General features: G+C 35.8%; 2 protein-coding genes across 4 annotated transcripts in view; one reads left to right on the top strand and one right to left on the bottom strand.

Moving 5' to 3' along the window:
- The window catches only part of cd36 (CD36 molecule (CD36 blood group)), a 55,245-nt gene that overhangs the window by 13,311 nt on the left and 14,567 nt on the right, over positions 1-27,367 (top strand). For all 3 annotated transcript variants that reach the window (XM_081363813.1, XM_081363814.1, XM_081363812.1), the window contains one exon: positions 10,276-10,380. In XM_081363813.1, coding sequence (XP_081219939.1) covers positions 10,357-10,380 — 24 coding nt within the window. In that variant the 5' untranslated portion in view covers positions 10,276-10,356. The remainder of the gene's footprint in view (positions 1-10,275; positions 10,381-27,367) is intronic.
- On the bottom strand, positions 53-22,062 carry gnai1 (guanine nucleotide binding protein (G protein), alpha inhibiting activity polypeptide 1). The gene is made up of 9 exons (XM_081363817.1): positions 21,616-22,062; positions 9,836-9,878; positions 9,605-9,746; positions 8,759-8,916; positions 6,019-6,147; positions 4,835-4,964; positions 3,405-3,558; positions 1,659-1,866; positions 53-193 (listed from the first exon to the last, which is right to left on the bottom strand). The coding sequence occupies exons 1-8, from the start codon at positions 21,731-21,733 to the stop codon at positions 1,676-1,678; spliced, it is 1,065 nt and encodes a 354-aa protein (XP_081219943.1). The 5' UTR covers positions 21,734-22,062; the 3' UTR covers positions 53-193; positions 1,659-1,675.

Below are 27,367 nucleotides of genomic sequence, written 5' to 3'. Positions count from 1 at the left end.
GCAACGACTGTACGAACATTCGACACAATTCATTTTTAAATGCTACTTTTTAAAATTTCCAAAGACAAAAACCATAAATAAAGCTGACAAAAGTGGCGTAATGTACAGCACTGGTTTAAGACTAATTTTCTCCATACTTAGTCTTGCAATCTTTCTCCAACAAAATGCACATCAAAACTGGCTTCAATTGCACCTAGAGAAAAAGAATAAAGAAGAAGAGTTACTTAAATGTAACTTAAATGATTCACTATCATATTCAAACAAGGCATTTATGAGTAAACTATTTACTGCACTTTTTACTAGTTCACACTCATTACTTTTCCACATTTAACATCACAATTTAAAGGTGAAGTGTGGAATTTTTACGCCACTTATAATATTAAAAATGTTAAAGAAAATTTCAAGCAAAAATATATATATATATATATATTTTGATTTTTTAATATACTAGATTTTCAAGAAACAAGAAATTAATGAAGTATGACAAACAAGCACAGCTTTCATTATTGTGTGCAGAACTCTACAGCCAAGCCATCAACCAATAAATTTAATGATCAATTTGATCAGTTTAATGCATCCTTGCTGAATAAAAGTATTAATTTCTTTCAAAAATGAAATATTTTGTTCAGTAGTGCATGTTTACAAAGATATTACCCCTTAAGAGGTAGTCTGGCTCTTAACTTGAAGAAATTATTTACCAAAAATGTATGATTCTTATTCATCACTTAACTCGCACTCATGTCAACCTATAGAGCTGGTAAGTCCCGCCCATCCGTAAAACCCCAAGTGGACCTCTAGGTTGAAAAATCGTCAATGTAAGTGAATGTGAGAAAATAATTATTTTCTGGTCCTGTTTGAATTGTGCCATGAATGTGAACATATGTTGTCTGTGAATTTTTTATATAATTTTTCATGTTACGAGTTTGACAGTATATTGTATGATTCTTTGGCTAGCAGTTGTGGAAGAGACATAACGAGAAAGACTACATGTCGCCTATGTGACGTCACCCCATAACACATTTTCCCCTCCACTTGTCAAATCACGGTGCTAATGCTGCGATAATCTATGGAGACAGATCGAGATGCCTGTGTGTTTTGTACACAAATGTCACCATTCAAACCAAATGGGCTGTTCTTTCTTCAGATTCCCGTCTGATGTAAAAAGAGTTGTAGTCCACAAAGTGCTCTCACACAAAGTCTAACTGTATCAAACTTCTACCCGCTAAATTGTAGCATTCTTCACACGAAAAATTATATTAAAAATTCACAGACAACATATGTTCACATTCATGGCACAATTCAAACGGGACCAGAAAATAATTATTTTCTCACATTCACTTGCATTGACGACTTTTCAACCTAGAGGTCCAGTGGGGTTAGCGGAAGGGGCGGGACTTACCAGCTCTATAGTAATATAGGTTTAGAATAACATGAAGGTGAGTAAATAATGACAGAAATAAAAAATTTAGGCAAACTATCCCTTAAACCACTACAGGCGTCACCTTTGAACACACATTCATCCTGTAATGTTTTATTCCATGATGGCTCCGGGGCCAGTATGTGACTTCATCCGCAATATGAACATTGATTATGTTGCACATAAATACAAACTGCATAGCCAGCATGGCACACGTGACATTGAGGAAGCTGAGCCTCACCAGATACAAGCCCGCTTCTAGAAGAGTCCGCAGTCCTTCAGGTTGTTCTTGATGATGACGTCGGTCACTGCGTCAAAGACAAATTGCACGTTCTTGGTGTCTGTGGCGCAGGTGAAGTGAGTGTAGATCTCCTTGGTATCTTTCCGCTTGTTCAGATCCTCAAACTGACACTGAATGTAGGCTGCGGCCTCTTCGTACGTGTTTGACCCTGTCAGATGGGCAGGAAACATTTTCAGTAAGAGGAAGTGATGTCACAGGATGATGTTGCTGTGACATCAAATAACTGGAAATAATGTAATATGTAAGGGTCCACGTAAATTGTATTCCAAGTTGTGATTAGTCATTTTTTGCTGTGGTCTCCTCCAACCCCCGTAACATTCAACATTTTGATTTGGTATGTAATGGTTGAATGGTCACTGTGGTAATAATAGAATTCATTCAGTTGTCTATGTAAATTATATTCAAATTGTAAGTATATATATCCCAACAGGGTTTCCACACGTTTCAATTCAAATGTCACATTTGAGTAAGTGATAGAAATATTTAAATATATATTTAAAAATAAATTTTCAAACAGAGGCCTTGCAAAAAGCAAGTTCTAGCTGATATAAATGTATAGATAATAATTTAGAGCTGAAGAAATGTCCATCATTTTTCAGTAATATGTTAGAGTTTCATTTATATCCGTGTCATTTTCAGACCTGGAAATCATAATTTGACCATTTTTCTGGTATTTACACATTTTCTGTAATGGGGTTGAAATAATGCAGTGCTTTATTTTTCGGTTTATGTTTGGTAAAAGTAAATTATACTTGGGCCTGAGGTAGGAAAATAAAATGTTCTTAAAATTTCAGCATTAACCTTATATATATATATATATATATATATATATATATATATATATATATATATATATATATATATATACTGTGTATATATATATATATATATATATATACTGTATGTATATGTACATACATACATACATATACTGTATATATATATATATATATATATATATATATATATATACACAGTATATGTATATATATATATATATATATATATATAATTTATATATATATATACATTATATGTATGTATAGGGATGTCAAGTGATTAATATTTCGAATCTAATTAATAACAAATTTTTCATTCAATTTGGCTGGGTTACCCCCTAAAACATAATTTAAAGCCATTATTGTTTTAAATAAGAAAAGCATCAAATAGACAACTGTAGTATTTGTAAAAGTATGATGGGTTTGTTCGTCAGCCATGACACTCGCTGTGAGAAATGCTGCAAACAGAGTGATACAAACGGTTTCCGTGCTGATACTGGTAGAATATTGCATGGCTGTTGTATAAAACACATTATTAACTTCTTATTTATTGAACTGTTGTATAAAATGAATATAGCATTTGCTCTCGTGCTATTCGGAACAATAACAGCACTTGTGTGATTTTGCACTCGATACTCGTTATATTGCTTATATAAATATGAGACAAAAAAAATCATACAAGGGCATTTAACTGCATTCTAAGATCTCCATCAAGCAGTGAGTTGTTGCCTTGCTTCATGTACGTCACCAATCAACGGTATGAAAATGTAAGATGAACTATGTTGGTCTGGGTGCGTTAAATGATTTTATTTGCATTACTTTTCCATAACTTATTAATTGCGTTAAATCGACAGCCCTGAAAAAGTACAGTCATGTAACAGATAGTAAACCAGTATGGGGGTCTGACCTGCATATTCTGGGTAGCAGATTGTGAGCGGACTCTTCTTGATCTTCTCCTCAAACAAATCCTTCTTATTCAGGAACAGGATGATAGAGGTGTCCGTGAACCACTTGTTGTTGCAGATGCTGTCAAACAGCTTCATGCTCTCATGCATTCGGTTCTGCAGAGAGAGAAATTGGTTGATGGAACAAAAGAAATAAGGACAGAAAGAGCTAGAAAATGGGTGTTGATTGAGTATCTTGGCTTGAAAGCATCTTTAAACACTTTATTACATTACACAGTGATATACACCATCCACTTAACAATCATTTAATGACTACGTTCCGAGCTTTGTATCGAGTTGCCTTTCGCCCCCGCTCAAAAGCTTGATTTATGGAATACAGGCCGAAGGTGGAGATGTGCTTTAGCCCTCTGCGATTTACCATTAAATCAATCAATACCTGTTTGCGAACCCTTAATAAAGTAGGACTTAGACTGAATCAATATCACGTTGGCATGAATTATATGATAAATGCAGGAATTGGTTTTCTCGTCAGGCAGAATTTTCCCCCCATTCACACGATACACATTCAACACTTCAAACTATAGGACCTGTATATAATAGGGTCACCAGTAAATCTATGGCAGATTTACAGGGGAAAAAAGGAGTTATGTAGCGGGCGAACTATCGATTTAAGACTCATATAAACAGACCACAGTATACAGATTTGCATTTTTTTTTAAGGAAATACTAATGCTTGCCAGACAGAAAAATAATTAAAGTTATAAGTTATGTTGGGTTCTAGGCTTCAGTTCTGTTTAAATAATAGGCAGCTATAAATTATTAAATAGATTTAAATAAATTTTATATAATACACAATGTTACTTTATTTTTATTATAGTTTTTAAATATTAATTTCAATTAGCTTTTATTTTTATATTTCAGTTAATTTAATTATTTTAGTACATTTGTTCTTTTGTAATTTTCTATAGGTTTTTTTTTATAACTTAAGTTTAATTACATTTTTATTAAGTTTTTGTTAAACTCCTGTTAATTAAAACTGTAATTTAAGTCCTTCAACTTATTTCATTTACTTCAGCTTTATTTCAGTTAACAAAAATGTTTTTAATAGTTTTCTTTATTTGTAACTAATGATAGTAACCGTATTCAGCCAATCACAATACATTAGGCAAATGTTAATCACATTTTTGTTCATTTTTGAATAGCTAAATAGTCAATGGGAGAGTTTTTTTCTTCAATTCCTTAAAAGTATAACATTTACTAAATATATATATATATATATATCTACAAAATGTTTGAAGGAAGTTTGCACATTCCCCACTTCCAGTTTGAATTAATTATAAAGAAAAGGAATAAAAAGTGGAATTTCAGTACAGCACTCCTTGCAAGCACTGTAATTCTGTATTTTTCTAAGTAACAGGAAGTATTTTCGCACCATCTCTTCGTCTTCAGCCAGCACCAGGTCATAGTCACTCAGTGCCACGCAGAAGATGATGGCAGTCACGCCTTCAAAACAGTGGATCCATTTTTTTCTCTCGGACCTTTGACCTCCGACATCAAACATCCTGAAATACATAACATTTTAAAATGGTTAACAAAAATCAGTCTTAAACGAGCGAGCTATTTAGCTGACACAGCTTAAGGGAGCATACTAACTGAAATGAAACCACAGAAGTGATTGATCTGGTACTCGCTATGTATGTAGACTGAAATTCTGTGTGACACAAAAATAGCTTTCCATACGTCAAGTGCACAGAAAACTCATCTTACAATTTCTATAAATAGCATGTTGCTAAGCTAATGCTGTGATGCTCTAAGCATTAAAATACATAGCATACACAAATATTGAGTTGGACTCTAGTTTTCCACTCTGAGAGGTCTAAAGCTAAATATGGGCAAAGAAACCGACGCTACTTCCTCTTCCTGTCTGAATCAGAGTGCAAACCAGTTCAAGAATGACACTTCTCTATTTTTCGCTCTCTGCTTCTCTTTTCTATCACTCTTGCCCATGATTGCAGTCACACACTGTGTGGGTTCTCCCGATATTCACAGTTTACTTACACCAAAACTCAATAAAACTACTGTGGAGTAATTCCTAATTCAATCATTATGTTACATGTGATAAAGCTAATAAATGACTGTAGGTGAATTTCACAAAGAAATCTGTCAATTTTGTGAACAATTTAGAATTTTTGCATTACAATATCATTTCAATGACAATTAAGCACATCTACTCCCAAATTCTCATTACTGTAATGCAAACTGAACAGCAAGTGATTTTATAATTTTAACATAAATTATATATTCAGTACAACAAATATACTACCATGATGCACATGTACAGTTACATTCTATAAATGCACTTCTCAATTAAAATAATTGTGAGCATGTAAATATATTGTGTATATACTGTACAGAAGTGTATTCTCAAAGTAATAATAATGAAATTTGCTCACATTATTGTACTGCAAATTAGTTTAATGGTCCTAAAATAGGCTTAATTTTCTTGCATTCATTCTCTAAAGCCCAGCCATTTTACGTGTGATTATTTTTTTTTTTTTGGATGAAATCAGAGTACGTTCTTTGCAATTTTGTAATAAGGCAACCTAAAGTGCTCACTTAAAGTGCAGGTCTTTGAAAGTGAAGTGCGTCTCCACAATGCCTGTGGTTTTGACTCGGGTCCTCAGCACATCCTGTTGAGTGGGTATATAGTTGGCCTGTGCTATTCTGTCCAAATCATTCAGGTAGCTGTGAAGATATAACAGGAAGGGAAGGGTTAGTTCAAATTAAGTGAAATAGTATGAGTGCAGTGAGCAGTTCCTGCTGGTTCCACTAAGTCTCTTGACCCAGAGGTCCACGAGACAGGGGAACAGGGGTAGACCTGGGTGGATTTGCAGTAATCCGCTTCTGCTAAAACAGATTTTTATAAACATACACGCAGCTCCGCTCAAACAATTGCACAACAGTCAGTGTTTGTTTTCAGGAAACAGCCCTGCTTAGCCATAACGTCTGCCAACTGCCCACTTCATATGATGTTCATGGCCCTGGCTGAAAAGGTGTGACACAGGCTACGCATAAGCTTGTTATTTGGTAATGCTTAGTAACGGCTTAAACAAAACCCAAACCACATTATGTACTCACAAATATACAAATGAGACCTGTACCACACACACACACATTTACACAGAAGCTCTGTTCCAAAACCTAGTCAGCTACCCACCTAGACACAAGCATTTCTGGTGCAAAGACTGTTCTAAAATGTATGCAACCTTATAAGACATTTAATTTTGGCTGAATAATAAAGCACTTTTAATGTATTCGCCACAGGGAAGGCCAATCCCAGATTGCATCACAACAAGCTCAGTGAACAAAACGTGGTTTACTAGTAAGGTGAAACTGAAAAAAATAAAACCAGATAGTACCAGATAAAACCAGTTTCAAACCATAGTTTCATTGGTAATGAACCTCTAATTCTTTTCCAAATGTATTCTTCTAACCAAGATTTCCATGTGCCATGTATAAATGAATGTAATATTATAACAATTATAAATGATATAATACTTAAAACAATTTTAATAATTCACGCAAAGCATGAATGTAAAAGATTTTGATTCATAAAGTGAGTGGTGATACTATAATATTCGTAAATATTCATAATCCATTTTTTTATTTTTGTAACTGTTTTTTGCTTGAATTATTTGACTTTTTATGTAAATTCCATTGATTCCTCAAGTGAGAGTGATACAAAATAATAAGAAATATTCATTCATATTTTACGTAATCTACTATTATTTAGTTATTGTTTTAAAATGATAAAAAATAAACTCCAAATCAAACTCCTTGCCTATGGCCTGAGACACTGGGATAGGCTCTAGCTTCCCAGCAACCCTACATTGGACAAGCGGTTTGGAAAATGGATGGATGAAAAAAGAAACAAAGCAATAATTAAAATTAGGTTCTGCATATCAATATCGGTCCCACAAAACAATGTGCAGCATTTAATCAGACGCTCATAATGTTCTATTCAGTTCTGATGCTTCCTTAAATTTAGATAAGACAGTTATAGGAAAACAGGAGTGACTACTATTTGTACAGTGATTACTATTTGATTAAGAGAAATAGGAATTTCTAAGTACACTACATAATTGTTATCTGTAATTGCTATGTTTAACCTCTTTATCTTTAGCAGCGGATTTGTGCAGCATGAAACCTTAACACGCACACACACACACACACAGACACACACACACACACACACACACACACACACACATATTTGCATGCCTTAACAGTAGCAGCATGTGACACACTTTCATCTGTGTATTTTTCTCATATGAAAACCAGCATTGTAACGCGTGTGGCTAGTCTCTGGGTTTTCTGAGTCAAGGGTAACGGCATGTTCTAGAAGCACGGTAAGCAGGCAGCTACAGGCAGCAGGGCAAATATTGACTACCTCGTTCAAGGCTCAAACAGTTCGAGTCTGGATACGGCAAGACAGGAGATGTCAGAGTACGGGATAAAGCTGTTTGAACTTGCCGTTTTGGCAGGGGCTGATGTTCAGTGAACAAGAAAAACAGAAGGGGAGGGAAAGAGAAAACAGAAGGGGAAATGAACGGTTGAGCACCCAAAAAGGTGAACAGGCTGAGAGAGATAGGAAGGGAGGATGGTATGTGTGGTAGAGAGATAGAGACATATAAATAAAGAATGGCTGTGGAGGACAAAAACAAAGAGTTATGAGGTGACTCATCCTCGTCCCCTGCTGAGAGCAGAAGGCTGTGTGAGATGATAAAATCACAGTTGATAAAAATGTATAATCATGAAATGATGCATATTTTATGTTTATTTTACAACCTTTGTTTCCGGAAGTATTTTCCCATAGGGATATTAAAAAGTCTTCGTTATATAGAGTTTTAAGCCATGAACCAAATCATCCAGCTACGTGGTGAATCACAACATTACAAACTTTAAAATATTTTTTATATATATATGTATATATATAATATATATATATATATATATATATATTTTTTTTTTTTGAGAATCTGACAAAAATACAAAGGTTACAAGACTGTACATAACAGCTTCAAAAGCATTGCGAAATTTAAAATTTTAAATCATGGAGAAACATTTAAAACTATTGATTTAAAGTTATGGATGTATATCTGAGCACAGTTTGAGGCAAAAAAAAATTGTTGTGTATGCGAAACAATTGAGATATTGAAGAGATTTTCTTTTTCCTGTGGGGTGATTCATCGCCTAGCGCTTTAGCGCTTCATTGGTTAGGATGTGGTGTAAGGTGAAGCAGAGGACATATAGAGAAAGACAGCATGGGTAGAGGAAGATCGAGATGTAGACCCACTATGCTGCTGAATCGTTGAGCTGGTATTCTCTGGATCGACTGAAACAGGCCTGCACTCCTCCATCCTTCCACAAACGCTTTATCACTCCAGCCAGCTCTGCTGTCATGAAACCCTCCTCAGCGCTGCCCGCCAACACAAACAACTGCCGCGCGTCATCCTGACACAGAGAGAGGACAGCAGATTTAAATTAGCATTGTCATTGTCCTAATAATCATCCAATCACAATTAACTTAATCCCGTAACCTTAGTTTGTTTTTGGTTTTTTAACCTTTACGGCTTATTGTTTTAAACAAGCTAACATCTTGATTTTGGTATGATAATAGGTTTGTTATACAGATTTGAAAAAAGGCCTTTATCAAAAATGACATTATCGACTAAAAAAAGATGAATAAATTGAAATTTAGGTAACACTTTACAATGAGGCTTCATTAGTTAACTACTTTAGATAATATGAGCTAAGAATGAACAATACTTTAACAGCATTTATTGATCTTAGTCAAATCATACATTTACATACAATGATTTATTGAATTTTTCTTACAAATATCATTAATTATTCATTAAGAGATATCATTTTGTTTTTGGGGGGAGGTTGTACCATATGACATTTTACAACCTGAACTATCCTGGTCATTAAAAAGGTCATTTTTCTTCTGTACGACTCTGACATTTCACTTACTTTATGCTGTTACGATTTCTTCCATTCCATTTGTTTTTTTTTATTTTTATTGGGTTTTTTTTTTTTTACAAGTGGTCCATCTTTTCATTTTTACAATGTCTGTGAATCTACACAAGTTGGCTGTTGGAGAAATGAAGAGCACCAAGCCACCAATCATGTGACTCACCGCTCGTGCTGCGTCTCCGAAATCGATCTTGAGTCGCCCCATGGCACGAATGATGGCGATGATAGACTGAATAGTGTTGCTGTAGACAACAGCTTTGTACTGTTTGCACTCCTCCTCCGAGTAGCCTGCCTCATGGATGATTCTATACAGAGAGATAAGAGTAACCAATAAATTATATTCAGCCTAAAACGGAAGTGTAATTAGATTAGGAAATGAAAACAAAACACTTACTTCATTTGTTTGACTATTGTACTCTTCCCAGACTCCCCAGCACCTGTAAAAGAGCAGTTGCGTACGAGTTAACACGTGTCTACAAACAACACAACTAGCTCAAGACTTAATGAATCTCAAGAACAATGACTGGGTTAATGTATTCACTCGTATGAGCCCCTCAAGACAGAAAACCAAAATTAAAATTCAAAAAGCCTGACAATTTCAGTTTAGTGCTTTGTTTCTGAGCCCCTGCATGAATTTTTAAAACCCTGTAGAGCGATGTACACAACGGCTGTCTCTTTAGTCCTGGAAATACAAGATCTAAGATCTAAGACTGAGCATTGTTGTACATAGTTGTTCTAACACTTTAATTTTTTCATTATTGCATGCAGTATGAATATTTTATTAACTTCTCGGGAGATAATTCTGTCATAATTTACTCCCTCGTGTCATTCCAGGCATCCACTATGGCTTTCTATCTTCCGTGAAGTAGTTTTGAAGAATGTTTGTTGAGTCAGACAGACGCAATTCTCAAGGTTATGCGGGTTAGGAACGACATGATGGTGAGTACATAAAATGCTGTGTATATAAAATCATCAGACCACACCTAACTGTTCCTATCATGTGTGTGTTGTGTTCACAAATGTGCACAGCTGGTAAACTTTGTCAGCTCCTACTGCTGCATCGATTGGTTCAATAACGGCTCCACTTATAGAATCCAATTTAGCCAGCTTATCTACTGGGATATTGTTCCCTAGCACTGAGACAGAAAACTCTACTGCTGTGTGTGTGTTGTCTTGATCTGCTTAACAGAAAAACCCCATGGACTTAAAAGACTATCTGGTTTTCCAACCAATGGCAGACAGGGGAAAAGGGTTCAGCAATACAAAAATGTGATTTCAGCTGTCAAAATCAACTTCCGCGCCACATCCCTTTCCGATATCTTTGCTCGTATTTTGCAAACGTTATCAAGTTTAAATGGTCAAGGTGCTTTCAGTAGAGCTTAACTTGTATTGGACATTGTGAACATTCCTTTAATATAAACACATGTATGCACTTAAAATGTGCATAGCTCTTTGCCAAAGGCTTAGTGGCTGATCAAATACCAACATCTGATTAGCTTATTATGAGTTAAAATGGAAACCAAGAGTAAGTGGATGGTGACCGATCAACTTAAGGGTTGAAGAGTTCGGCCTTTTCAACATAATACAATCAACAACACGTCAGACCAGCACTTTGTGGATGGTAATTGATCTATACAACACAGTACACAAAGGTATATTAAATTAATTTACATATTGTGTTTTTCTTTGTCCTTCCTGAATTTTTCTAAGAAATAATAATACAAGTTTATGCCTAATGAAGAATTTAATTTAATCAGACTTTTTTTATCATGATGATATCAGGACAGTTGTATCAGCTTGTTAAAAATATAAAAAAATTAATTTGAATTCAGAAATTAAAAACATGTCCATCACAGACTAATATATATATATATATATATATATATATATATATATATATATATATATATATATATATATATATATATATATAATATCCTTTTTGTTTTAGTTTGACTAATTTTAGTACCTAAACCTATTTATTTTAGTTCAGCCAAGACATTTCTAATTTCCATTTAAGTTTTTCTTCTAATATTTTATTTTAGTTCAGTTTTTTATATATAATTTTAGTTAACTATAACAACACTGACCATAGAAGAGGTGTGTTTAATTCATTGAATGTATGAACTGCAATTGTAACATACAGTATTTTTGAATAAATTAAAATATAGGAAAATATGAGGGTCATGTCATAGATCTGTTTGTGTTTTGCGGTGTTATCAGTGTGTAAAATCAGCTCCTCCCATGGAAAACGAAACAAAAGTTTAATTTCCGTACTAAAACATCAATACACCTGTAACAGAAGAATTCCGACAGGCTGTGACGGAATATTAAACCACTGAATCAATAGAGGTGTATGTTTTTATAACAAGAAACTGTGTTATGAGCAGTGCTGGAAACAGCCCTCCAGGGCTAGTGCAACCAGGGAGAAATCTTTATAAAGCTATGGACAGACAAAGAGAATGTGCCACTAGAGAAACAAGATGCGAGCCAGTTTCTATTCGTGAAAATGAACTGTGGAGGAGATGTGGCACAATTACACTCATCTTGCTTTTGTCCATTTAACACATTCGATCGTGCACACATATGCATGCATTCGTACACGCGCATGCTCGAGCCCAGTCTCTTGTCACACTGCCATAGCAACTGGTCCTGTTTCTGAGGACATGTTGCCAAAGAGGGCTCCGATACCTGATGGGCGCATGCCAGTGAAAAGCAGCTCCGCAGCGTATCGCTCATATGCATGCGTTTCCAGTAATGCATGATAATCCCTATTTGTCATAGTAACTTGCTCTTGGCTTCCTGCTGATTGTGCGCATAAAGCATGTGCCACTTTATTGTGGCAGATAAAACTCCTTTCCTTGATCATCGTTTCTGGTGGCCTATGTCCATCAGCTGTAACTTGTTAGAACTCTAAACATTTGCTGACATAACATTACTTAAATAATTTTAGCAGTGCTTCCTCCTAATTGGAGGGAAAAAATATATAAAAGGATTCACTTGGTTCGTAATTTAGCTGAACACTAAAAAATGACTAACGTACCAAAATGAATGTCAAAATAAACAAATATCAACTGATTATTCAACCTGGATAACGTATCGACTTTAGTGGGTTGAAAGAGCCAAGTGGTTCCTCACAACAACACCCGCCATGACACGCCTTGTAAACTTACAAATTAGGTCAAAGATGTTGTGACACTGTGAGCAAACCTGCAGATATGACAGCTGGGGTGTGATAAACAAATGTTGAAATTGCCTTGGGTGAAATAGTTTCCTCCTTCGGTGTATCTTACAAAGAAGAGTTTGTTATATTTTACCCTAAAATGAAAGACACAACATAACATATTATTTTGCATTAAAAAAAAAAGTGTGTCCACAATGTGTTTTTGTTCTGTTATAGCCCATTTAAAGGGATACTCCACCTCTGGAAAGATGAATGTGTATTTAAATTGGGTCATTTATGTAGAAGAAATGTGAAATAATTTTTGAATTTGGAGCTTTCTAGACTGAGAAAAGCCAGAAAATGTATTTTTGGCTCATGTGGATGAAAGACAACAACTCCCAGAATGCACTTGCTTCGCTGCTATACGATGCCACTACCAAGCCACGCCTACCGGTTAGAGAGCAGTTGTAAACAATAAAGCTAACTAGTCTCCGTGAGTCTGCCCGGGTTTTTGAGATCGCAACAAAATGTCCGGGATTTGGCTTTTGCAGGCGCCATTCATTGTGTTTACTGTGGCGAGCAGGACGAGACTAGGGCCGCAGGAGAACGACGCGAGGCCGGTGGCGTGATTACTGGATGACCGACACCTGTGAGGCACTGGTCTTGTATCTCTCACGGAGGAGCGGGTATTTTCTTAGCAATGGTAAAACGCACATCAACCGATCACGCCACCGGCCTCGCGTCTTTCTCCCGCGGCCCTAGCCTCGTCCTGCTCGCCACAGTAAACGTGATGAATGGCGACTGTAGAACGCAAAAGCGGTGGCGTGATTACTGATGAGCGTCTGTGAGATGCACCGGTCTCGTGGGCTATCTCTCACGGAGGAGCGGGTATTTTCTTAGCAATGGTAAAACGCACATCAACCGATCACTTGTTTAGCGTTCATGTAAACACTACATTCAGATTCACCAATCGGAATGAATTCAGTTAGATTGAAACAAAAGGTGTGCATGTAAACAATGAATGGCGACCGCAGAAAGCAAAGCCGAAACCCGGACGTTTTGGACGATCTCGACGGCCGGACTTTCTGCCGGTGAAATCAAACGCACTGGCACTGATCTGTGATAGGTCTGTTAGCGCATTAGTTCCAACCCCCTATGGGCGGGTTTGTAAGGGTGGGAACTAGTGCTTGTAGTCTTAACAGAAATCCCCCCTCTTACACTCCGACAATGACGCAAAATGATGATTTTTGCGTCATTGTAGGAGGAAGTGTAAAGAGGTAAATACAGATTTCTCTCGTCTCAGGGGAAAATGAGAAAATGTTGCACGACCATTCAATAGTATGACTGGGTTTCTAACATTGCAAACTTAATGCAAATGGGTGGAGGGTTCCTTTAAGAATGCACATATCCTAATAAATTAATATTAATCTCACTAAGCTGCCTTGCAAACTATTTGTAACCAGAAAAGCATTACATTTTATCTAGTTCACTAAGAGTATCAGATGCTTACCCAAAAGTATCTGGTAGGCTTTACCCGTAGCTAGTCAGCTACCATTTAAAAAAATAATGTTACATGTCATAATTCATTTTATACTTGGGTAAATCAATGGACAAATACATGTAAAAAGATATCAAATTGCCCTTCTTGGTGAGTATCCTCGTAAACGCAGTCGCTTATGGCTTACGTGAATGTAAACAATTAAGAAAGAAAACGAGTGCGTATCATTTTATTGGATCCGTGCATTCGGTCTTAAAGTGACAGCAGCCTAATATTCCGGCTCCTGTCTGTCATCAGTGTTAATCAAACAACAAAATACAAAGAGAAAATCACTTTTGTAGCTGTAACAAAGATTACTTCTATTTAATTTATACAGAGAAGACTGTTATTTTACATTTGATTATTCAATTTCTGTACCTGGATACTGTTAGACCTCATTCACTTCCTTACAAAATCACCCCACTCATTTTACAATGATTCATTCTTTCTAAATGGAGCTATTCAAGTCATCTGGTGAATTTTTGTGCTTTGACATAACATTTATGCGCCATATACTGTAGAAAATTTACTTTGGCATGAAAACTCTTTAGCATAAATGCTTTTATCTTTTCTCTAACGTCTATGTGTCTCCTGTTCTATAGCCTATATGTTATTAAAAAATAAAATATATGCTGAGAGCATATGATGAAAGCTGGATTTCATCGTTTCGTTTAGAAGAACAACAACAGCACTATAAAACCTGCAAAACAATATGTTTGCAATATTTTAGTATTAAGAAAATTATGATCACATTTCACCTCAGGCATCATTAAAGTACATCTGTTGTTTTCAGTTCCTGTGTGATTATATAAGCCAGCCACTTAGCGTTGCGAAAGATCACACGTTTTCTTTCATTTTGATTATTCCACTAATCATACTTTTTATGAATAGCATAATGATCTTAATACCTCGTGTTTGTTGCACTTCACAATCTCCAATTTCCATCTACAAGGTTTCCTTGAGATTTGACACGACCATTTTTTTCTGGCCCCGTCGAGGACACTTCTCCCCATTTTTGTACAGATTGCAATCGATAACAGAATTGCATCACAGCCCTATCTGTGAAACACAACTCCAGCATGTCTCAACACACTGACACCATGTGACAACTCGAATGCAATGCTTTGTCGCACTGCCCCGTCTTATTAGATTACAGCAAACACACGCTCTGTATTATATTACACACTTCAAGCCCTTGTAATGATCCTCACATGCAGGTACATTTTCACGTGTTGTTTTTGCGCGGTGAGATCTGTTAACATTTCAAGTCAGAATTTTCACAAGATGAACTGTGTAATTTCCATGTAATTTTTCACATTTTGGGTCAGTTGATGGAACTGTCATCAACTTGCCCTACTGGGTCAGTGCTATATCTTTATTTTTCTGTATGTATATGTATCTTTAAAGGGGTCATGGCATAAGAAATCCAATTTTCCTTGATCTTTTGACATATAGGCAGAGATCTTTGTACCATTAAAACATCCTGCAAGTTTCATATAGCTTAAAACGTCCTCCTCATAATAAACAAAGCTCTAATTAGGGCTGCACGATTTGGGGAAAATGTCATATTGCGATAATAGAGGTCAATATTGCGATTGCGATATGCAATATAATAAACAAATGGTTTCATGAGTCAACTTGCTTGGTTCTCAAGGAAAATAAATGCACACACAGATTAGTGATAATCTGCCTAAAGAAAAAAGTTCTTTAGTCAAGAGCAGTGAGTGTTTTTCTCTGTTCCCTTTGTTCTTTGATTAACTTTAACGACAGATATAATTAGTGGCTACTGTGTACTGTCCCTTTAAGACCAGCCGCTGCTGTCAGACGCGGATCTCACACGCGCCTCATTCTCTCACAACTCTTTATGTTCATCATAAGACTACTCTTATGTTATGAAGATACTCGACAAAAAGACATTTTGGCATAATTGTGTGTGTTATTGTTCAGTTAAGATTGAAAGAGAACTGTATTCTGGCATGCTGTTTTGTGTGCACGCACGATATTAGCGCGAGTCTTTCTGTGCGTCACAGTCAGGATTCACACGCAGCGCGTTCATTTAGGCATACATGTCTGTTGTTCGTTCTACAGCGAAAGAGAACTTGATACTGGCGCGCGTCTATCTGTCGGTCGCGTGTGTGTCTGTGTCTGTGTGTGAGACAGGAGGACATTCACTGACAGCGCGTTATTTTTTGTCTTATCGCACATGAATGGTTTAAAAGCATTTGCATGAATAAGAGCGGGATCATATTAACACTAGCCAAAGGATGCCAAAAATTAACAGATGCTGCGTTAATTGCGTTAACAGCGCTAATTTGTTTATTTAATATAAAATCGCAGCATTTTGCGTCATATAATCGCATAGGCTTGACATCGCGATTGCGATACGATTAATCGTGCAGCACTATCTCTAATCAAATAATAAATCAAGCTCCAAAAACAGCTTAAGATATTGGGTGAACGGTGACATCAAACGGGCAAATACAGTCTTACGAATAATGTGTGAAATGTATAATATGGATAATAATAATATTAAAAAACACCATTGGTTGAGTCAGTTGACTGCTTAAACAATGTTTTGAAAGCACCACAGAGCCACAGTGTTAAAAGCCAACCAACAAATAGCTTACTTGTATCTGTCTCGACTCATTAAACTAGGAAAACAATATTTGAAAATAGGAAAAAAAAAAAAAACACTTTTCCTTTAAATCCCAAAGCGTACTCTACTGTAGCTATACAGTAGATTATTTTCAGTAACAGCTCCATGTAAATATTTGACCTGGCAGGGACGCGGATGAGCAGACACCTGTAATTGGTAAGACTCCTTCAGAAGGAAGAGAACGGGAGTGGAAAGGACGCAGTATTTTAATTATGTCTCACCAGAGAGACCTGTAGCCCAAAGGGACTTATCAATGTGCCCATCCAGGGGAAAGACGGAGAGAAAGAGACAGTCACACAGACACATGCACAAGTGCATCTCTGAAACAAAGAGTCTCTTAGATGACCCAAGATGAACAGTTTGTTCTTTTGGAACCCAATAAAATCATGACTCGCACACTAATTTGAGCACGTAAACTCCTAATGAAGACTAACAATCTCATTTGGTATTCCCAAAACATCTTCTATTGAATCCACGTCTCACGAAAACACACAGAGTCAACAAACAGCTCACACTCAGGAGTACTTTGACTTTTTAATTTCTAAACTTGTCTCTTTTGCAGGGTTTGGATTAACCTTAAAGTCAAAATGTGACCGTTTTCTGAGTTAAACTAGATATTCAATGAGAAGAAGAAAATGCTGGACGGGACTCAATTGGGTCAGGAATTGACTGGAAAAAGTGATTTTACAAAGACTGCATTATCTACAAAAGTAGCCTAGTATCTAAATAATATAAATCATTTAAAAATGATATGCCGTTAATCAATTGCTATTAATCACACCTTAAAACTTGTTATTATAAATACTGTACATTTACACACTGACTCCCAAATTAATATACAGTACAATCAAAATAAATGAAGCATATTTTATAATATATTTTTTTATTATACCTATACCAAGTGTTATCATGGCCAGTATCGCAGATATGGATACCAAATTAATTAATTTATAAACTATTAATTGAATTTTTAATTATTTTTAAGTGTTTTATACTTAATAAAAATGTATATTTTATAATTAGTCACTTTTTTTCAGTTTCTGAGTGTAAAATGAGTAATAATTATAGTAATTTAACATTATATTATAAGACTAAACTGTAATTGTTTATGCGTCAAAAAGTACGTATTACTTGCAGGAATTAATGTGCTTATTTTCTTAGGCCTACAAAATCTGTTGGTTAGTAAACAAGTTAGTTAGTTAACTCTCCCTTTTATAAGCATTAAAGCTGTACTACAAACGGAAAACACCGATAAGTTGTAGTGTTGGAGTGTTTTGTGACGTTCGTTTATTGAACGGCTCTCTGAACTTTCACTCCGGTGACATCATTGGAATGTAAACGGTATGCACATCTAAGCCTCTTAAAACCCTCAAACCATGACGTGCCAAAAGACTGATCTATGCTGTCACTCACCCACACACACACACACACACACACACACACACACACACACACACACACACACACACACACACACACACACACACAACTACTCTATAACAGATAACAATACCATACACTAACGCTGCTAAATGACCAAAGTTTTCATGACCAATAGATTCCACACTAGATATCTTTGTAATTCCTTGTGTTTTTCATTAAAGGAGGTATTTGAAGGGCAAGGTGATGCATCACTTCAGTGTGTGTGTAAGTGATCAACAGAGAGATGGTCTGAGGTTTACATGGTTTACAGACATTAGTGCTGCTACATTAGGCCCAGTCGGTTCATTTTCATCCCTGTTGTTCCAAACACGACACACACACCTCCGCTGAGACCAGCTGTCCAGCAATCGGTTGGGTTATCAAACACAAGCCGAAGGTTATGATCCGCAGTACACCACACCCCGACCTCTATGGTGCAAAAACACTAGCAATTTCCTGCCAAAAGCTGCTAAAGCAACATCTAATGGAAATCAACCCAAAGCACCAGCTGTAAAAAAATAAAAATAATTGTATTCGTATTAGGGATAGAAAAATTAATCAGTCAACATTGGACCATTTTAGACAAAATTATCAGCCAAAACCTGTTCTCACTCGGCTATTTAAGACCGCCTTGTCAATGGATTAACCTTTTTTGTTTTTAAATAGTATAATGTGGTTTTTGTTGTTGTTTTTTTTCAAATATCATAATAATTTAAAATCGAGAAAATATTGTCCGAACAAATTGTTGATTTGATTTAAACAACTTTGTGTACATTTCATCTGGCAACATTACATGTAAACATCACACAAAAAAGTCTTATTTTGTGATAACCAGATGAAAATACATTATTACATGGGCACTTAAATAATATAAAACTATCTAAAACATTGTTAAATCATTATTATTATTATTTTGTGATTAGGAATATTCAAAATATTTTTATTTATTAATATTCGCCATTGACAAAGTTGTTACCTAGATGTGCATCGACACTGAAAGAAAATCCCATTTGCTCCACCACAAATCTCTGTGCAAATGTGTTCTGTGTGATGAATTACTTTAATAGAAATCTACAAGATTACTGGGCAAAAAAACAAAAACAAAAAAACTCATATCTGTCCATGAGAAATAAAAAACAGCTTTCTTTCTAATGGATTAGATTTAAAATATTGTTGGATTTTATTGTTGGATCGAAATGCTCATATTACAGCATATTACAGCCAAACATTTGGCACGCTGAGCGATTGCATTGGCACGTGCGTGTTCTGGCTGCTAAACCACGTCAGGTGTCAATGCACCCAAAGCGTGATATTCACGGGGTCGACTACGACCCAGTGCCTGATACGGTTCTGTTTTAGACAAACACATGAACTCACCAAACCCTCCAAGTGCTGGTCATTTCTGCAAACCAAAGAGGACTTCCATATTTACTACTCAGAGTGTGAGTGTGCATGTGTGTGTGTTGGTTCCTTTCTTTCACCAGACTCTATTGGTGCCACTGTTATGGGTAATTTGAACACACTGAGTTTGTGTGTCTGTGTGCGTCCGCGTGTTGCCCTGGAGACGTATTTGAGATACCATCTAGCTAACATATCGGTGGAAGCGGTGGGTACTGAGGTCAAAATGACTGCAGACAGTACCCGCTTGAACATAGAATTACAGATTAATGCAACAGACACAACAGATAACATATGTTGTATCTGTTGTCTGGCATCAGTATGATATCTAGCCATTTTTTTGGTAACTAGCTCTGAGAAATGGAAAACTATTATCTTGTAGTTCTTAAATCACACTGTAAGAGATAAAAAAAAGTTTCTATTATGCTAGCCTGACTTTCATTACGGACTAATGTTTTAAAGCAGAAAACTAATCATTGCTTTTCATAACAGTTAATGGCTTATGATTAATCACAGTTGGGGTTAGTAGTTTTACATCAGGGTTAAGGTTGGATAGTTAGTTCCAGTATGGGTAGATCATTGTAGTTACAGTACAGAGTTAGATATGGGTTAGAAATGTAATGTACTGTAAATAGCATTAGATGAAGGTATTGGTGACTGATTGAAAGTAATGGATATGGATTAGCATAGCTCAACAGTAAAGGATTTTTTTTTTTTCTGTGTGCCTGGTCAGGCCAATAGTTCAGATTTATATTCGCCACGCCAACAAAAACATACATACAAAGAAAGATAGATACATAAATAAATAATAGTAATTTTATATATTTTATACAAATGTTTCAAATTTGAATGTAGTCATGGTTCAGTGAATGGATTTAAAAGGATGTATGGGAAGGATATAGTATGTTTTCTTGTAGGCTTATTTTATATTCTTTTAACATTTATTGATAATAACAAACTTCATTCGACTGCTGTCTATAGGAAACATCACGAGCAATATAATATAGGCCTAACATAATAGTAGGACTACAGGTTAATATAAAAATGTCTCAATTCCGCACTTTTTTGTCATCCTTAATTCAAAATAAAATGTTCATTTTTTAATAATATCCATTTCTGATAATCCCAGGTTGTTATGGTCATGCACGTGTGTTTATGCATTAAACTCGTGGCCACGAAAAAAGGATGTTGTTCCCTCAACATAAGACTTCACATCGCGTGGCCACGACATAAGGATGACGTTACCTCGACAAAAGGATATTGTGGCCAAGACATTATCACGAGTTAATATGTCATAACCACGCATAAATGCATGTAGGCTACACCTCAACACAAGCCTTGCCTTCATCTGTCATGAACCTGCGGTTAATCTCAAATGTGTATCTATTGAATCTATCACATGTTTAGATGCTGACAGACAGATGCTCGGTTGCGCGAGACGTTATCATGATCAAATGTACCATCATTTCACAACGGGAAGGCAATGAAGCAACAGGTCGCCATTCTCAGACCCCTCCTACATTTAAAAGCATCATCAAGCCCAACATCTCATAACCAATGGACCCTTCAAAAGATGCATTTCCGCCTAACTTACTTAAAGCTATTCTTTTAGTTTCCATTGCACCACATCTAGTGTGTGTGTGGTTTGTTATGAGTGCATTGCGACAGTTTTCCTTTGACAGCTCTGTCACTTTGTGGCCATTTATGGGAACGATCAATATTTCCTTCTATCCAAATGTTCTGTAATTAATAATGTATAATGATTCTGAACAAAGTGAAATGTTAATCATCTCGAACGTTATAAAACATATGAAGCAATATGAAGATAGCTACAAAGTAACACTCCCGAATTCTTCAAAAGACTACCACACTCAAACTTTCCGTTATAGTTTTACTGGTAACTGCAGCGTAATATTGTTTTAGTGGCTGTCTATAAAGCAGTTATAACAAAGAAACGGGACAGTTTAGGCCTCTCATGTATGTTTAATTGTTTCTTACCGAGCAGCAGGAGTTTGACCTCTCTGGCCGCTTTCTCTCCGTCATCTCTCAGGTTTCTGTCGATCATTTTACTCCTCTCCACCGCCGCCTTATCCTCCGTGCTTAACGTACAGCCCATCCTTCCTCACGACGATCCGAACCGTTTAAATCTAACGCACAGTATTCAACATGCACCAGCTCCCTCTCCGGAAAACCTCACGCCCTTCTTTAAAAAAAATAAAAAAAATACCCAACAACCGAGCGCAAAAGGGGGTCTTGAAAATCAAAAGACAATAGGAAATGGTCTGGCTCTTGCCTCGTTCGATCAAACTATTCCGTTTGCCTCCTTTATTTCACCGTAAATCCCTTCAAAGGGATGAAAAAGGGGTCCGTAGAAGCGTAGCGATCCGTTCCCCAGCGCGTCAGTAGGCTACTCACGGGCTCGCGCTGCTTCCTGTTCGCATGCATGCAGGCGCGTGCACGCGCGCGAGGAGACGCGCGCTCTGCCTCAGCATCATCAGCAGTGAATGATGAGGACATGAATGATGCAGGGCGAGGCGCGGGACGTGTCATCTCTTCCTGACAATGAGCTGCTGCTTTGCGACGGCCACTTTCAAACAGACTGGGAGTTAATAACTTCTTTTTTATATGTTTATCCTCCACTGACAATGTAAAAATTAGTTGTACAACTTAGACATTTTATTAATTTACTTAAGTAAATATCTTGGTTGAACTTAAAATGTTAAGCTGCCGTGACTTAAAACCTGCCAAAATTGTTAGTAACTGAGATTTAAAAGAATAAAGTAAAAGAAGATTGCTTAAGTAGCCAAACTGTTACGTGGTTTTAAATTCAGTTTCATGTGCTTCATATGTTTTCTATGCGAAATATTGCCACATATAGAGTGAACTACAAGTTATGATATGCTTTTATTTATGATAAACACATTTTTAGTCAAATTTCCTGATTTCTTTAAATTGTGGTGTGTTTTTCTAAAGCATAGTTGACACCAGTTACTAAAAGTTTAAAGTTCATTTAATAACAGCAATCTAGATGTCACATTATTGTTGTTTGGTTCTAAAGTTTTGATTAAAAGCATTATTTTTATTATTATTGTCCTATTATTATTATTATTTTTCATTATTTTATTCATTTACTTCAGTAAATATCTTGGCTCATTTATTTGTGCATCTCTCAATCGTCATGTTTTGATCCCTAAAATGAAAACTACCATTTTTAAGACATGTTATTGTGAGACATATGGACAAATATTTATATGCGTTTTATGTAAGTAGTCCATTATACACTGTAAAACATTATTTTCATTATTTGTAATCACAACTTTTTATCTTTTGTCAAATCAACTTAGTTAATTAATGTGGTTCAGATAACATAATATTTTGAGTTTCTATTGATTAAACTAATCTCCTTCATTGTATTAACTCAATTGTTTCATTTCAATGAACTCAAAATTTTAAGGCAACCAGGTAACTTACTTTTTTAAGTTTAACCAACAATAATTTTTCACAGTGTAGTGTTATAAAAATCGGATTGATCAGAATTTCATCTTATCCTTTAGCAACATAAAACACAATATCTGCACCCAATTTTGCTCAGTTTGGGCCTCTGAATAAAATGTATGTGTTTATCGTTCCTTAAGTGTGAGCTTTTCTTTTACATTTTGTATAAAAGTTCGATAAGCTATTCCATTTCAAAATATTGTATTTTGGTATACAGTAATCAGTTAGGGGAGAGCACGGGCGAAAGTACCATTTGTCAGAAAAAACGTAATTTGAAAAGATGATGTTTTAGACAGAGATATATTTTTGCTGTGGTAAGTCACTCACAAGTGTGGTCTATCAATACCAGTTGGTATTTTGTAAAAATTAATGACTTCAGTATAATTTCACTTTGAACTTAAGACTGCTCATGTTACTTTCGACCCCGTCAGTTGGGACGAAAGTAACACAACAATATACAAGCTAGATTTTTTGTGTTACTCTTGTTTTTTTTTGTTTTTGTTTTTATTAGCCTAAATATACCTATGACCTTGTTAACCTCTGTCTGTCTTTCTGACCCTCACTCTTGCCATATTCTTCTGTTGGTATAATATGACATAAAAATGTTTTAATAAATGCTGCAACACACAGAAAGTCACCACATTAGCATGCAGTGGGACAAAAGAAACGCTTGTTTTCACTATAGCGGGACAAAAGTGCTACTTTCGTCCCGACAGGAACTCCTGACATTTAAACCCGATTTACTTTTATACTGAAAGACTCTGACAAGGCAAACTTCAGGATGTGTTACAGCACTCTTTCCGGACATAACTGTGGGAAACAATGATGAAATCACGTGATATTTGGCAGCTCCGTCAAGGGTTGCGTACTGAACGTGCTGTCATAGCTTAAAATGCTAATATAGTCAGGGCTCTGAGAAAATGGCTTTGGTACTTTAGTTCCGCGTTACTTTCGCCCCCGGTTCTCTCATATTAATGTCATGTAATCACTCATGCAATCATTTAATCATATTAAATAGCTAATATTTATTTTTTTACTCTAGACACATTTAATTTGGAGTGTCTATTTTGGCAGAGGCTATTTACATCAACTCCGCCCACCGGTGTCTGGTTGAGCCAATATTTTGTTGACGCGACCAACCCAAGTTTGAAGCCGCCTTTTTCTTTTTCTCATCGCATATCAGCTTGGTATGGAAGCTTGTTTCCGCCACAAAATAAAAAAAAATAAAAGATATTGCGACTTTTTATCTCACAATTGCGAGTTTACATCTCGCAATTCTGACTTTATTTCTCAGAATTGCGAGATATAAAGTCAGAATTGCGTGTTTTAAAGTCGCAATTGCGTGTTATAAAGTCAGAATTCTGAGATATAAAGTCAGAATTGCGTGTTATAAAGTCAGAATTCTGAGATATAAAGTCAGAATTGCGTGTTTTAAAGTCGCAATTGCGTGTTATAAAGTCAGAATTCTGAGATATAAAGTCAGAATTGCGTGTTATAAAGTCAGAATTCTGAGATATAAAGTCAGAATTCTGAGATATAAAGTCAGAATTCTGAGATATAAAGTCAGAATTGCGTGTTATAAAACTTTTTTTCTCGCAATTGCGACTTTATATCACGCAATTCTGACTTTATATCTCAGAATTCTGACTTTATATCTCAGAATTCTGACTTTATATCATGCAATTGGGAGATATAAAGTCAGAATTGCATGATATAAAGTCGCAGAATTGTGAGATATAAACTATTCTGAGGTAAAAAAAAAAAAAGTCCGTCTTTTTTTTCCCCTTAGAATTGGACTTTATATCTCACAATTCTGAGAAAAGATGTCAGAATTGCGAGATATAAACTCGCAATTATGTGTTATAAAGTCAGAATTGCGTGATATAAAGTCAGAATTCTGAGATATAAAGTCAGAATTGCATGATATAAAGTCGCAATTGCGAGAAAAAAAAGTCAGAATTCTGACTTTATAAGACGCAATTGCGACTTTATATCTCGCAATTCTGACTTTATATCTCAGAATTCTGACTTTATATCACGCAATTCTGACTTTATATCTCAGAATTCTGACTTTATTTCACGCAATTCTGACTTTATATCTCGCAATTCTGAGAAATAAAGTCAGAATTGCGAGATGTAAACTCGCAATTGTGAGATAAAAAGTCGCAATTATCTTTTATTTTTTTTATTTTGTGGCGGAAACAAGCTTCCATAGCTTGGAGAGGCGTATATTGAAATAAAAATTGAGAAAAAATGTGAATAAAGTGTTTATTGGGTAAGTGTTCAGGGTGGGCTTTAAGGATACAAGTAATGTTCCAATAAGGCAGCATCCATCAATATATATAAGTATATACATTGAACATGTTGTTGTTATTATTGCATACTGTTTTATAATAGCCTACACTACAAGACATTGGGATGCCATATTTTTGCACTAAGTAAAATAGCATCTATACAACTATTTACACTTAGAGCAAAGAAAATACTGCTATTTTCACTCAGTGTAAATGGCATCCCCCTGAAGGAGATGTTATATTTCACAGTGAAATCTTGACGAGTTGAATCTTGTATAACTTATAAAACAGTTGAAAATTGCTTAACTTATTTTGATGAGTTAAAGCAATGTAAAAACATATGTTGTAATAACTTGATCATATAATTTTTTTTACAGTGTATACATTAAATTCTTTTATTGGGGTCTTGGATGGATCATTGGTGTCCTACACTGTAAACATATATAGTCAAACAATGTTCAAATAGTTCAATTAACCTGTTTTAAGTCCAAATTTCTACTGAATCAATCTGACTAACGCTCTGTATATGGGTTTTTTCTTTTACTCCTTACAGTAACAACTGCACATGTTCAGTTTCTGCATATTCGCCAATTTGTTTAGTGGATATTCTATATTCTATTCTATTCTATTCTATTCTATTCTATTCTATTCTATTCTATTCTGTTCTGTCATCTCAGCATCCCAGTTGTGTTTTCTCAGGTTTATGCATTTGCCCTGACCCATCACAGATGCCAGTGCCACACTGGACCATGTGTTCCAAGGTCGAATGAACCGTGCCCATGCCACACTGCGGCATCAACACTGCTGATAATCTTGTATAGCTTGCAGAAAGAGATTGAAAATTCATTACACTTGCTCTCCTTGGCCGAGGTTCAGCCTTTTAATATGCAAGCATGACTGTGAGGTTAAAGCGGATAAATTAGGCAATGACCTCATACCTTATTTGAGCTGTCTGGGAAACAACTGCTTTTGAGTGAGAATTTGCATCGGATCTCAGAGGGTTACACATCTATAACCTCACATTTACATGCCACATGAGGGTATTACACAGTTGTATGCAAAGTATTTGACTGTCATCTGCTGTTCAGCAAGGACATGAGCCAGGTGAAGATGAGACAATAATTAGTATGTTCCTGTCAAAGCTTTGGAACTAAACAACAATTATGTGATATCTAGATTGTTTGTTAGTTTAGCCTATAGCCTACTAACTTCAAACTTTTGGTAACTGGTGTAAATTTAGACAGAATATGATTTGGAAAAACACACCACAATTGAAACAATTCACAAGGTTTTACTCAAAAATGTGTCTATCATTAATAAAAGTCTATCAAAACTTGTACTCGACACGATATGTGACAATGTTTTATATTAAAGTATGGTAAACACTATATTAGTTAACATGCGCTATCAATGAACACTAGGCTACTGCTCTTCATGATTTACTAACACATTTTTAAAATCGTATGTTGATTCTGTAAATGCACTGTGAACAAATATGACCGTTTACCGTTTAACTAGGAAATTCACGTTACATTTTGTACGGCTTGTCCGTAACCGCTAAATTGACATAATAGTTGAACACTGCCCTCTAGTGCCCTAAAGAGTAAACAGTCGCCTCCTTAATTAGTAAACAGTCGCATGAAGCTCAAATGAAATGTGTACGAGAAAATGCAACTTCGTCCAAATTCAAACTGGTGAGTGTTCCCCTGAAATGACCCATCAACCCACGTACCAACAAATATGCTATATAACTTGTGTCTTAATCCACTCCGACAGCAGTGTCATGTCCGCTACACAATCACACTAAAGCCTGCAGTACGGACAACGTGAGACCAATGAACACTAGAGGACAGTAGAAGCTAAAACTTTTGATGGTAATATTACTACTTAGAGATAACACTGAAAAATAACACACGTGTGAGAGGGGAGGTGCAATACGGGATTCCTCTAATGCACAGCAG

Source organism: Scardinius erythrophthalmus (genome assembly GCF_964197995.2).
Source record: "Scardinius erythrophthalmus genome assembly, chromosome: 4".
Taxonomy (NCBI): Eukaryota; Metazoa; Chordata; class Actinopteri; order Cypriniformes; family Leuciscidae; genus Scardinius; species Scardinius erythrophthalmus.
Note: the sequence above shows the minus strand (reverse complement) of the source record. Positions and strands in the feature narration are given on the sequence as shown.

Bases quoted from the DNA above. Each gene is read 5' to 3' on its own strand.
- gnai1 (XM_081363817.1), bottom strand. From the start codon at position 21,733: ATGGGCTGTACGTTAAGCACGGAGGATAAGGCGGCGGTGGAGAGGAGT. The intron at 4,965-6,018 runs GTGAGCACTTTA...TATGTATTTCAG, and splicing joins TTCAAAGACCTGCACTTTAA to GATGTTTGATGTCGGAGGTC. The intron at 1,867-3,404 runs GTCAGACCCCCA...CCCATCTGACAG, and splicing joins CTGCTACCCAGAATATGCAG to GGTCAAACACGTACGAAGAG.